At 40.8% G+C, this 13005-nt stretch overlaps 1 protein-coding gene across 2 annotated transcripts in view; it reads right to left on the minus strand.

Annotated features, from left to right (window-relative positions):
- Positions 1–2470: 2470 nt before the first annotated feature.
- The window catches only part of Cd302 (CD302 antigen), a 32492-nt gene continuing 21957 nt past the window's right edge, over positions 2471–13005 (minus strand). Inside the window, exons 3-6 of one of the 2 annotated variants that reach the window (NM_001290660.1) lie at positions 8361–8477; positions 7511–7681; positions 5549–5575; positions 2471–2969 (exon numbers count right to left, since the gene is read on the minus strand). In NM_001290660.1, the coding sequence (NP_001277589.1) occupies positions 2770–2969; positions 5549–5575; positions 7511–7681; positions 8361–8477 (515 nt within the window). In that variant the 3' untranslated portion in view covers positions 2471–2769. The remainder of the gene's footprint in view (positions 2970–5548; positions 5576–7510; positions 7682–8360; positions 8478–13005) is intronic. The other variant, NM_025422.4, reaches the window with a different exon arrangement.

A 13005-nucleotide genomic window follows, 5' to 3' on the forward strand; every position in this document is an offset into this window, starting at 1 on the left:
TGCTGAGCTGCCTTCAACATTTGTTATCTCTGCATTGTCTAAAGCAAAAGCACAAAATTTAAGAATGACTAAATATTTTCTGTCCTTAGGGAACTGAGCTTGAAATATTAAAAATATTAAATATTTTATAAAATTCATTATGAAAATGATTTTTTGGGGTGGGGGTGGGGGGCGGTTCAAGACAGGGTTTCTCTGTATAGCCCTGGCTGTCCTGGAACTCACTTTATAGACCAGGCTGGCCTCGAACTCAGAAATCCACCTGCCTCTGCCTTCCAGATGCTGGGATTAAAGGCGTGTGCCACCACGCCTGGCTTATGAAAATGATCTTAATCCACAAAATACTGACTTGGTAAAAAATGTTCTATAATTCATACATAATTTGCTATTAGCCACTGGTTGATAGGTGCTAAAATGTGACCATCCAAAGATCTGTAGTGGGGCTGGCAGAGGCAGTGGCTCAGTAGAGAGTGCTTGCCGTGAGTTCAGTCTCTGGCTCCCATGTAGAAGCCGCCAGGTGTTGCCTGTGTGCCTATAAAACCCCATTGCTGTGCAGAGGTGAGGTTGGGAAGAATACTGGGAGAGAGAATGTCAATCATATTTGTGGTGTTCTGACCTCTGTCATACATACATACATATGTATGTTTATACACCACACATACCAAAGAGAATAAATGGGAATAAAGAAAAAGTCATTGGTGATTATAAGTTAAGCAAGAAACCAAACAATGAAAACATAGCTTAAAATGTTATGCTGTATACATATATCTAACCAAAATAAGAAATGTAGCTCAATCATGGTGGTTTTGCCTGGCATGCACCAGGGCCTGGCTTCCAAACTTCTTCCCCACATCTTACTGCCATTGATGGTTAGGCCAGGGTGGAGAAGATAGCAATATTTTCATTTGGAACGCACCACACTAGGCTGTCTGATTAAGGTTAATAAGAAGACTGAATGATGGCTCCCATGCTCATCTGTCTATGCCAGCTGGATAATGACCTATGGATGGTAAGTGGCTCCAGGAGATTGCTTGGTCAGTACAGCATGACTCTCAGGCTTTGTGGCACATAGTATGTGCTTTTAATTTCAGTGCTGTGGAGCTCAGAGATAGGTAGGTCTCTAGCTAGAATTAATTCACTTGGCCACAGATCCAACTAACTAAAAAAAAAAAAAACAAAAAAAAAACAACAGTATGAGGAATGACATCAAGGTTGTCCCCCCTGCCTTGCACATGTTACACCAGCATACACGAACATACAGAAAATGTTTAAGATTTACCATTTACTACCAGGTGCCTCTAGGCCAGATGAAAACTGAAATCACACATTGATTAAATAGAGTGAATTTCTAGACTACCATTCAGAAGCAGTCGTCTACGTTGGAAGGTCAGTTCTGTAGACACACTGTTTGTTGGGTGATACTTTATGATGGAATGCTTTGCAATAAGCTGCTCTGTATGGTAATAACAGACTGATTTAAGCACTTAAAATGCAGCTAAAACTGCATTTTCATTTAGCCACATGAATCAGTTTTCAGGAGGTAATAGGGCTGATGGGAGGTATTAAGAGGATGGTAGGGAAAGTAGGGGGAGATGGCCAGCTAATACTCCGTTAGCACTCTGAAAAGCAATCAGTAAGGTAGACCTCTCAGAATGCTTACAGCTATGGTAAACTAGTGTAACATTTGTTGTTTTAGTGTCCTGTATCTCTTGGCAGGTTATCTATCTCCAGCTTGTGGTTAGTGCCATTAGATGCCAAAATCCATCCTGCCTGTAATCTCAACAGGTGGCATGCGAATTTGAAGCTACCCTGTACTACATAGACTGTCTCAAACACACAGATGTGTTGAAATAACTAGTGTCACTGGTTGTGATTAGGGGTGTTTCTGATGTGGTTAGTGAAAGCATGTAGCATAAGTATTTTCCAGGGCTGTTTTTTAAATATAAAACTTGGAAATGAGTGAGTTGAGCTTTCTTCCATTTTTATGCTGTCAATGAATTTTTACTCTTGTCTTGGAAAATATAAAGGTATCAGAAAAACGAACATTATTTGGTCTCCCTCAGTTTTGTATGTATGGTTGTGTGCCATTAAAAGCTACAATTTCCTCATAGTGAAAAGGAATAGGAAAAGGTACAAGGGTGGCCTAGGAAACCTTTGCTCAAGGGACACACGGGTTAACCTGACAGGCTCTCATCTCCATGGCTTCTTAAGCTAAAGCTGTAGTCTTGCCTTTAAAGAATCTATAACATAGATGATTATATAAATACTACTTGTCCCAAATGGTCAATACAAGGGTTGAAATTGTGAACAAGTATGGAGTATAGAGTACTTAAGGGAAACACCCTGTTAGCACTCTGAATACCAATCAGTATCTCCATAGCCAGTAAGACAGGCTCCAGCTTGATGAGGGTGGTCTCAGTAAGGAGTGGATTGCTAAAGGATACAATGTAACAAAGAAGACCAGGCAGTGAGCGGCGTTTTACCAGCTTTATTGTACTTGCAGCTTTCATGTACTCAAATGAAAACTACACAAGAAAACGTGTAAGTTAGATCCAGGATGGTTCCTGTTCTGAAACTTAATATTTTTATATTTTTTATTTTATATATATTTTTTCTTAGAAGGTTAATGTTTTGTCACATTTAATACATGAAAATACTGATATAAGAATAACCATAAAAGGCTCAGTTTTTGTGGCAAGTTTTTATATGAAAACCTTGCACAGGAAATTATTGTCAATGGATTCAATATGCTGGCCTGATATTACCAAACTCTTAGTCCAGCTGAACAGCATATTCATCTTCTTCTGCAACTACCAGGGCACAGCCATCACTGTAAGGTGACAGTGGTGCAGGTGAAAAAGAGGTGAAGCCAGAGCGCGCGTTTCTTCTATAGAGGAACCAAATGATCGCTCCCAAAACTGCCAGAGTTACTGTGCTAGCGATCACCAGAGTCGATATTAAAATGTGGTTATCTGCAAAAAAAAAAAAAAAAAAGACAAAATCCAGGAAATCGGTATACATGGTTTCTAACTAAACATAACTGTTACTTTAAGAAGGTTGGTCAGGGCGAGAATGTTTATATATTATAGTTCTATTCATGTTCATTCCAAATTAGAATTAAACATTAGAAAGCAAGGGCAAATGTCTATAAACATATAGCTAAGCAATTGGGAGGAGAGGTATATATAAACAGATCAACAAAGTTCCAGAGGGAAAACCAGACAAATACGTGATGTACCCAGGGAGGCAAAGGCAGGTGGGTCAATGTTAGTTTGTGGCCAGCTTGATCTGCATATAAAATTCTAGGGCTACACAGTGAGACAAACAGCAAACAAAAATCCAGAGTACAGACTACAGTGAAGTTCAAGAACTCTGGCATCAGGCATTGGAGTGGGAAGGACGTGTCCAGTGAAATTAGCCAGCTAATATTGCATTCATGAGGGGTCATAATACAGTGACTAATCAGGAGTGCCCCGAGGAGGGTGCAAAGGCCAAGTACTTATCATCACATGTATACAGATGTGAATAATACACATGTATAGAAATAACACTGCAAGAAAACTATACAACTGATATGTTAGCAAGACAAGAGTCCAGTGTTTGGGTGGCGAGATAGACCTTTGGAGGGAAGGATGAGAACGTGGTGGTGGGAGTATTAACTATCTTGATTTGACTGACAGTTCTTCTGGTGGATACATAAAACATCAAGTGGCATTCAAGAGTGCATGTTGCACTTGTTATACCTAATGATGTAGAGTTTGCTAATTGGTGGAATTTGGAAACCTTCACAACAGATACTCATTGCCACTGGGAATGCAAAATAGTACAATTCTATAATAAGACCAATATATCAGATTTACAGATTCTATTTTCAACATTGCAACCTCTAGATAAACATATACTTGTGCAAGGTGATTCACTTGTCGAAGCATTGTTTGTAATAGTAAATCCAAGTGGAAGTGTCACACTGCTTAATACAAATCCTATACTGGCAGGGAATGCAGACCAACCAATTTATATATAGATACTGAGCTGAAAAAACCCACTGAGCTATTATTGAATAAGAGAGGCAGAGTAAGTCACATGTTTCAACTTCCTGCCTTACTCCCACATCCCCCACATAGTTTTCCAGCTTAAAAAAGAAGTTAAAAAATAAATTGAATAGAATGGTGCCCAATGAGGGTAGGCAGATGGGAGCCATGGTTGCCCCATATAGTTTGAAATTCAAATCATACTCCTCTTTAAAACTGCATTTAAATCAGGTGATGGTGGCTCATGCCTTTAGTCCCAGCACTTAGGAGGCAGAGGCAGATGGATCTCTGAGTTCTAGGCCAGTCTGGTCTACAGGACAACCAGAGCTACACAGAGAAATTCTGTCTTGAAAACAAACAAAAACCCAAACACAGGTTTGAGTCTTAAGAATGCATTTAAGGACTAGCATAGATATTCTTTTTTTTTTTTTTAAAGATTTATTTATTTATTATATGTAAGTACACTGTAGATGTCTTCAGACACTCCAGAAGAGGGAGTCAGATCTTGTTACAGATGGTTGTGAGCCACCATGTGGTTGCTGGGACTTGAACTTCAGACCTTCAGAAGAGCAGTCGGGTGCTCTTACCCACTGAGCCATCTCACCAGCCCTAGATATTCTTTATGAACTGTACTTATAACTATGATAAGAAACCTTTAGACAGTATATAGTCCTTTTCCACAAAAACATTAAGAATTCCACAGAAAAGGGTATTATTTAAAAGTCATTACATGCATAATTTAAATGTCATGTCTTTTAACTTTAATTTTTTGTTTTATGCGTATGGGTGTTTTGACTGCATGTATGTTTGTGAACTGTGCGTGTGCCTGTAGATGCGTGTGTGTGATGTCCGTAGAGGCCAGAAGTCCTCATGAGATGCCCTGGAACTGGAGCCAAAGAAGGTTGTGAATGACCGCGTGGTGCTGGGAATTGAACCTGGGTCCTCTGGAAGAGCAGCCAGCGCCCTTCACCTCTGAACCATTTCGATGTCTTACCAGTCCCTAATGTGATATCTTACTTTAAGAGACGTCTATAGGCGCATGTCTTTAATCCCAGCACTTGGGAGGCAAAGGCAGGCGGATTTCTGAGTTCGAGGCCAGCCTGGTCTAAGGGCTACACAGAGAAACCCTGTCTCTGGGGAAAACAAAAAATAACAACAAAAAAGAGAGACGTCTATATTCTGATAAAGTTCATTATGTTATATAATATTTCTAAGTGAGTGTACAGTAGTATCTTAATGTGAGGAATTTTATGTGTGTGCATGTGTTCAGTGTTACAGAATTTTTAAACTAACTTTTAAAGATTTATTTGTTTTAGGTGAGTATACTGTTTCTGTCTTCAGACACACCAGAAGAGGGCATCAGATCCCACTACAGAGAGTTATGAGCCACCATGTGGTGGCTGGAATTGAACTCAGGACCTCTGGAAGAGCAGTCCGTGTTCTTAACTGCTGAGCTATCTCTAAAGCCCTTAAATATATATTTTAACGTGTGAAAATTTTAAAATTTGAATGTTACTTACCTGATAAATACTTCTTGTCATATGGGACTAAAATGCAAAAGAAAAATCAAAATTAAAAGTTTTAAGGATGCCTTACAAGATTTACTTTATATACAGCTCTTTAAAATGGGTACTCTGTGAGCTTAATATCCCCATTTTACTGCATCGTCAAGTTTCTATCTTACCTGTTCCAAATTTACTTTTTAAAAATCAGATACCTAGACCTGACAAATGCATTGGCTTGGTTGGTAGAAAAAGAATAAAGGAGCGTCACAAAATATAATAATAAATGAGAGAAAATTTTCTGGTTGTAGAGTCTGTAGAAAACATGTAAAATTAAACAGCTGTGGAATTTCTCAGTGGTTTGTTTCGTTTTTATTAGTTTGAGAGTTCATATATTTGAGTGTTTTGTGTGTGTGTGCAATACATCGCATACCCAGTGCCCATGAAGGTTAGAAGATGTGGGACTGTGAGAGGTAGCTTGGTTCCCAGTTGAGCTAAGGCTTGAAGCCCCAGAAACCCTGAAGGGACTGTAGGTGTTTTGCCTGATTCCTGGGCACCAGACCCCTGTCACTAGCAGCAGACCCCTATAGATTTGTGGCCATCAGTCGTGGAAGGGGCAATGCCCCAAGCCCCTCCACATATAGAGTGACCTGTGGTCACTTAGGCTCAAGACAGATCTCTGTTTTAATGAGGTACCTAAAGGCCCGGAGGGCTTAGCCAATAAGCTTTTCTTCTCAGTCATTCCTTCCGGAGTAAGCATGGTCAACTCCTGTGTCCAGCCTCCCTGAGCAGCTGTGCCCTGTGATGAAGCAGCCTCGAGACCCATAACCCTACAGGAACGCCTGGAACTGGCTATGTGTGTGCTGAGGTCCTCTGCAAGTGCAATAAGTGTTCTTAAAGTCTCTGAGCCATCTCTCCAGTCTCTGTTCCCGGTATTCTTAAGTTAGTATTGTTTTGTATAATGGTGCTCTCAAACACAGTAAATGAAAAGAGCCAATTTGCATGTGCGTGTATGAGGGTGATTGTGGGAGTGTTTGGCTACCACAGTGTAGAGGTCAGAAGATAATGGTGTTTAGATGTTTATTTTTATATATGGGTGTTGTGCCTGTAGGCACATCTCTGCACGTGCCCTTGGAGGCCAGAAGAGAACATAAGATTCCCAAGGCTTGGAGTTAGAGTTGTGAGCTGCTATATGGTTGCTGGGAATTCAACCAGGGTCCTCTGGAGGAGCAGCAGTGATCTTAAGCAGTGAGCCATCACTGCAGCCCCAGCTCACAACACCCAAACACACACATAGAATAAAACAAAACAGAAATGTTTACAGTTGGGATGCATCTTCCATGAAACTACTCTGGGGAGCGGCTGAGTAACGTTTTAAGTATTTACATTGGCTTACTGAGAAAATAGTTACTCAGAATGTTAGAAGAAATTACATTCAAGGTTTCACAAATAACATGAAAATTGTAGAACTTTTAATTTTTGTTAAAATAAATTTTAATAAATCAGGTAAATTTTTAATTTTAATTATTCTATTTTAAAGTATGAAGTATGATGCAAATTTAAATGCCATTTTGTTTACCTAAACCAACACACTAGTTTTGTAGAGAATCTATTTCCTGAAAGTAAAATAATGGAAGTATCTTAAGATTATGCATTATTATTCTTTACTACGTCTCGGTCAGATCACAGGCAAAGAGAACATGGAAATTCTTTTGGAAAACAGAAGAAATGTATGGGCCCTTAGGAACTCCTCAGACTAGGCATATAGAATTAAATGATGTCTGCTTTCCGTGATTTGGCTCCACTTTTGAAATGGAGGAGAACTACTTGACTTTCAAGAGATAAGCACACAACCGTGCTTTGTTCTGAGGTCCTAATCCCTCTACCTGAGAGACAGACACAGTATACCTAAGAAATGTATTCAGAGCCAACCCTGTGCTCCCCACCCCTCCTAGGTTGGAGAAAAGATGGTTGACTTACTTGCTGCTTTGCAAAGTGTTCCCTCCACAGAAGAGATTTCACAATCCCCTTTTCTCCATTCACCTGTCTTGGTGTACAGAAAACCACAGGTATCAACTAGGTCCTCACCATCTTGATCTGCCCACTTGTCGAATGTCATATTTGAATGATCATACCACTTGAAAGTTGCATCTGTCAATAAAGGAACATGATGACAGTTTTCAAAGGTGTTAAGACCCAAAGGAAGATATTTTCATTAAAGGTAGGAACTCAGTAACTAATGGTCTAATTTTTGGTTGTAGGATTAGAAGTTGTAGAAGGAACACTATATCATTATATATAATCATCCAAGGGTATTGATTTTAAGAGGTTTCTGGAAAAGTTACCATTTTTTTGTGAAGAAAAACATTTTGGTGAAATAACTTAAAATAATTAAATATTAATAACCTTAGTCATTTCATGACATTTAAAAATGTGACTAACATCTATGTCTGTACATACACACTTTGTATATTACACATTATATATTACATATAAATTATATAGATATTATAGAATACGTATATGCTTTGTAGTTTTGTGTAGTACCAAAATTTATAGCCAGGTGGTGGTGGTGCACTCCTTTACTCTCAGATCTTTGGAGGCAGAAGCAGGCAGATCTCTGAGTTCGAGGCCAGCCAAACAGTAGCTAAATTACAGTTGTGCAATAAAAATTGTGTGGCTGGGCATCACCGTAACATGAGCTGTATTAAAGAGCCGCAGCATTAGGGAGGTTGAGAACCACTGGTTTAAAGAATTAAAGAATCAAACATCTTATGTCTTACTAACATTACAGAAACCAATCAAGCCTCACAGGGCAAACGCCACTTACCATCAGTGTCATAGAACATGCCTAGCAGGAGATCATCTGGACCCTTCCATCGCTTTTGCAAAGTGTCCAGTATAAACGCGTTTTCCTCTTCATTGTGTATGCTTACCATGTCTGCCCCTGAAATAATAGAAAAGCAACTTCAAGAACCAAGTGGAATCATAAAGTTATGTAAAAACTGTGAATTGTGTTTTCCCTTTGCATGTTCTTAAATAGGCAGGAACCTGGGTGGTTAACGACAGAAGGAAAAAAGTCTGTGGTCCAAAAGAAAAGCACACCCCAGGCCAGCAGAGACGATTCAGCAGGTTAAAGGCACCTGGTGCCGAGCTTGGTTGAGTTCTGTCGCCAGGACCCACATGATGGAAGGAGAGAACTGACTCTTGCAAGTTGTCCTCTGACCTACATACAGGTGGCTCATGTAGACCTGCACTCATACATATATAGGAATGGTTTCTTAAAACATACCTGTGGTGGCTTGATTAAGAATGGCCTCCATAGGTTCATGTGTTTGAATGCTTAGTCATCAGTGAGTGGCACTATTTGAGAAGGATTAGGGGCTATGGCTTTGTTGGAGGAAGTCTGTCACTGGAGGTGGCCTTTGAAGCTTCAAAAGCCCAAGCGAGGCCCAGTGGCTCTTCTCTTCCTGTGGCCTACAGATCTAGGTTAGAACTCTCAGCTAGCTAGCTCTCCAGCACCATATCTGCCTGTGTGCTACCATGCTCACCACTATGATGATAGTGGACTAAACCTCTGACCTGTAATTACATGTTTTCCTTTATAAGAGTTCCCATGCTCATGGTGTCCCTTCACAGCAAAACAAAAAACCAAGCCCGGCAGGCCTTTAATCCCAGCATTTGGGAGGCAGAGGCAGAGGTAGGCAGATTTCTGAGTTCAAGGCCAGCCTGATCTATAGAGCAAGTTCTAGGACTGCCAGGGCTATACAGAGAAATCACGTCTTGAAAAAAAGGGGGGTGGGAAGGGGTAGAGGAAGGGAGGGAGGGAGGGGGGAGAGAGAGATAGGAGATAGTGTTTAAAAAGTCAATTTATCACAAAAAATATAACAAGAAATGTGAGAAAAATTCTCACTGGTAATAAATAAATAAATAAATAAATAAATAATAAGAAAATTTAGGACATGGGAGGTGCTCAGCTAATGCTGGTTAGGCCTGCAAGTCTGGCAACTTGAGTTCAGTCCCTTCAACCCTCATCAGAAGTCAGATGTGGCCTGGCCGTGGTGGCACATGCCTTTAATCCCAGCACTCGGGAGGCAGAGGCAGATTTCTGAGTTCGAGGCCAGCCTGGTCTACAGAGTGAGTTCCAGGACAGCCAGGGCTACACAGAGAAACCCTGTCTCAAAAAAAAAAAAAAAAAAAAAAAAAAAAAAGACAGATGTGGTAACATCTGTAATCCCTGCATGCTACATTGAAATGGGAGGCACACACAGGAGACCTGCTTGGCGCACTGTGGGCCCGCTAGCCTGGCGTGTGAAGGACAGCAGCAGAAGTAAGAGAGCTCTGCGGAAGTGGAGAACCGACTCCCAAAGGTTGTCCTCTGAACACAGACTTGCACATGGTGTGTGCTTCCACAGACATACATCCACACAAAAGTAAGAGTTCTGTGAAAGATGCAAATCAAACTTACAGATGTGCAGACTAGCCAAGTTAGCATTTGATGTAGAAAACTAGGAATTGATAATATGGGCAATCAGTAAATTTGGATGATTTTTTTGTGGAAAAATTTGGTGATACATATCACAAGACCTAAAGCACATATTCTCTGAGCAATCCTTCATAGCATATTCTGTGTTAATCATTGGCTGCCATTCCAACTAGGCACTATGATCAATCACACGTTGCACAGGGCACACATTGCTTTTCTCAGGCAAAATCACTACAGCTTATTCAGGGCATTGAAAGATTGGGACCACAGTTACCAAAACATTAACAATTATCTCAGGGTGGTCCAATTTAGGTTTTTCTTCTTCTTCTTCTTCTTCTTCTTTCTTCTTCTTCTTCTTCTTCTTCTTCTTCTTCTTCTTCTTCTTCTTCTTCTTCTTCTTCTTCTTCTTCTTCTTCTTCTTCTTCTTCTTCTTTTCTCCTTCTCTTTCTCCTTCTCCTTCTCCTCCTTCTCCTTCTCCTTCTGCTACTCCTTCTCCTTCTCCTTCTCCTTCTCCTTCTCCTTCTCCTTCTCCTTCTCCTTCTCCTTCTCCTTCTCCTTCTCCTTCTCCTTCTCCTTCTTCTTCTTCTTCTTCTTCTTCTTCTTCTTCTTCTTCTTCTTCTTCTTCTTCTTCTTCTTTTCTCCTTTTCTTCTTTTCTCTCTCTCTCAAACTATTTTCATATGTTTTTCTAAATATTCAATAACAATTATTATGTGATTATGAAAGGGATGTTAAAAATGAATCACACCTTTAAAGCCAGAATGCAGCAAGGCTTTCTAAGTCCGCCTTCTTAATATCTTAAGCATTTCATGCTTTTTATGTCCATAGCAATGGTGGTTAGACTGAGAACCCAACCTCATATATTTGAATTCTTGGTCCCCAGCCAGTGGAACTGTTTGAGAAGGATTAATAGGTGTGGCCTTATTAGAAGAGATATGTCACTTGACAGGCTTTGAGGTTTCAAAAGCTCATGCCACCCCGTTAGCTCTCTGCCTGTTGCCTGTGGATTAAGATGTAAGCTCCCAGCTACTGTACCAGTGCTATGCCTGCTTCCATGTTCCCCCATAATGTTTTTAGACTCTAACCCTCTGGAACCATGAGCCCCAAATGAAATGCTTTCTTCTATAAGTTGACTTGTCCAGGGTGTTTTGTCACAGAAATCAAAAAGCCACTAAGAAGGTACCACTCCCTGCTTGCCATAAGCTTGTCATATCATAAAGCAAAATACACTTAGTCCAACTTCAAAAGTGTCCAAAGTCTTTCAGAGTCTCAGCGTGGTTTCAAAGTCCAAAGTCTCCTCTGAAGCTCAAGGAAATCTCTTAATTGCATGCTTTGCAAATTCAAAAGGCGAATTACATACTTCCAACATACAATGGCACAGAATATACATCATTCCAAAAGGAAGTAATGGGGCATAGTAAGGAAATAGTGGACCAAAGTAAAACCAAAACCAAGCAGGGCAAACTCCAAATCCTATAGTTCCTTGCCTGTTTCCAAAGGGCTGAGAGGCTCTGCCCTTCCAGCCTTGCTGATTGCAATACACCTTTCTCTTGGGCTGGCTCTACTCCTGAATGCAGCCCTCCTTGGCAGACTTCCCACAGCTCTGGCACCTTCTATATCCCAGTCTCCGATGCAATCCAGGCTTCATTTTCACAGCTTTGAGCAATGACCTCTAAGGGCCTCCGTGCAGGGACTCCCCTGCAACTCACTTGGCCTCAGCAGCTCTCCTTAGCCGTGGACTGGAGGAAAATTACAAACTTGTGTATCTTTCTTGACTCAAGACAGAAGAACCATTCAGCAAATGCTGCCAAGCTGGCTACCTTCTTGGGATGGGGCCTGGTCCTCTCCTTGAACTACATTCACATACGCTTTGACTGTTGCTCTTTAGGATAAGAAAATCCCTCAGGCCTTTGCCTTCCAAGTTGAGGGTTAGCCGAGTCCGCTCTCACCCTGAGAGAACTGCTCTCTCTCTTCTGGTTCGCATCAGGCCTCTCCTTATCTCTTTCAGCACAATCCTTGTCTCCAATATTGAATTTCCTGGTGGTGGTTGGAGCTCATGGTTCCAGAGGGTTAGAGTCTGTGGCCATCAGTGGGAGGAAGTATGGCAGCGGGCAGGCAGGCATGGTGCTTGAGTAGTAGTTGAGCGCTTACATCTTGATTTTATATTTCTTTTTGCCCTGCTTGCTCCCTCTCATTGTAGACTTGCATAAGAGTGGTTACTAATAACCCTGTGACCAAGTCAGTATTAGATTTCCTTGAAATCTCTTCTGCTCATGAAATTGGCCTAAAACTTTCCAATTTAGCCTCTGGCATATTCTTAGGACAAGAGTAAAAGAAGCCACATTCATTGCCAAAATATCACAAGACATCTAGCTCAGTTGCTAATATTGTTCGTCTCTGAAATCTCTGGAAGCCTACCTCCCTAGTCCACATTGCTCTTAGCATGACTGTCTTCCAGGACCTACTAGGATGACCCCTTAAGTCCCTCTTAGCATCCAACTGCTTTCATAGTCCAAAGTTCCAAAGCCTATATTCTTCCAAAATAACCCACATGGTCAGGGTTGTCCCAAGGATAGCCCGCTCTCTAGTACCAACTAATGTCTTTGTTACTTTTCTATTGTTGACAAAACACCATGACCAGGGCAACTTAGAAAAGTCAGTGTTTAATTTGGAGTTCATGGTTCCAGAGGGTTAGAGTCTATGACCATCAATGCAGGGAGTGTCAGCAGACAGGCACGGTGCTGAGGAAGTAGTTATAAGCTTTCCTCTTGATCCATAAGCAAGAGACAGAGAAAGCTGACTGAGAAGGGCTTTTGAAACCTCAAAGTCCATCCCCAGTGACAACAAGGCCACACCTAATACTTTCTAACTGGAAGGCAGACATTCAAATATATACGAACCTATGGTGGCCATTCTTATCATAACACCACAATATCCCACCTATTGCCTATTGAAAAACATGTATTATATTTTCAGCTATTGTTACAAGTT

Source organism: Mus musculus, chromosome 2 (assembly GCF_000001635.26).
Source record: "Mus musculus strain C57BL/6J chromosome 2, GRCm38.p6 C57BL/6J".
NCBI classification, from domain to species: Eukaryota; Metazoa; Chordata; class Mammalia; order Rodentia; family Muridae; genus Mus; species Mus musculus.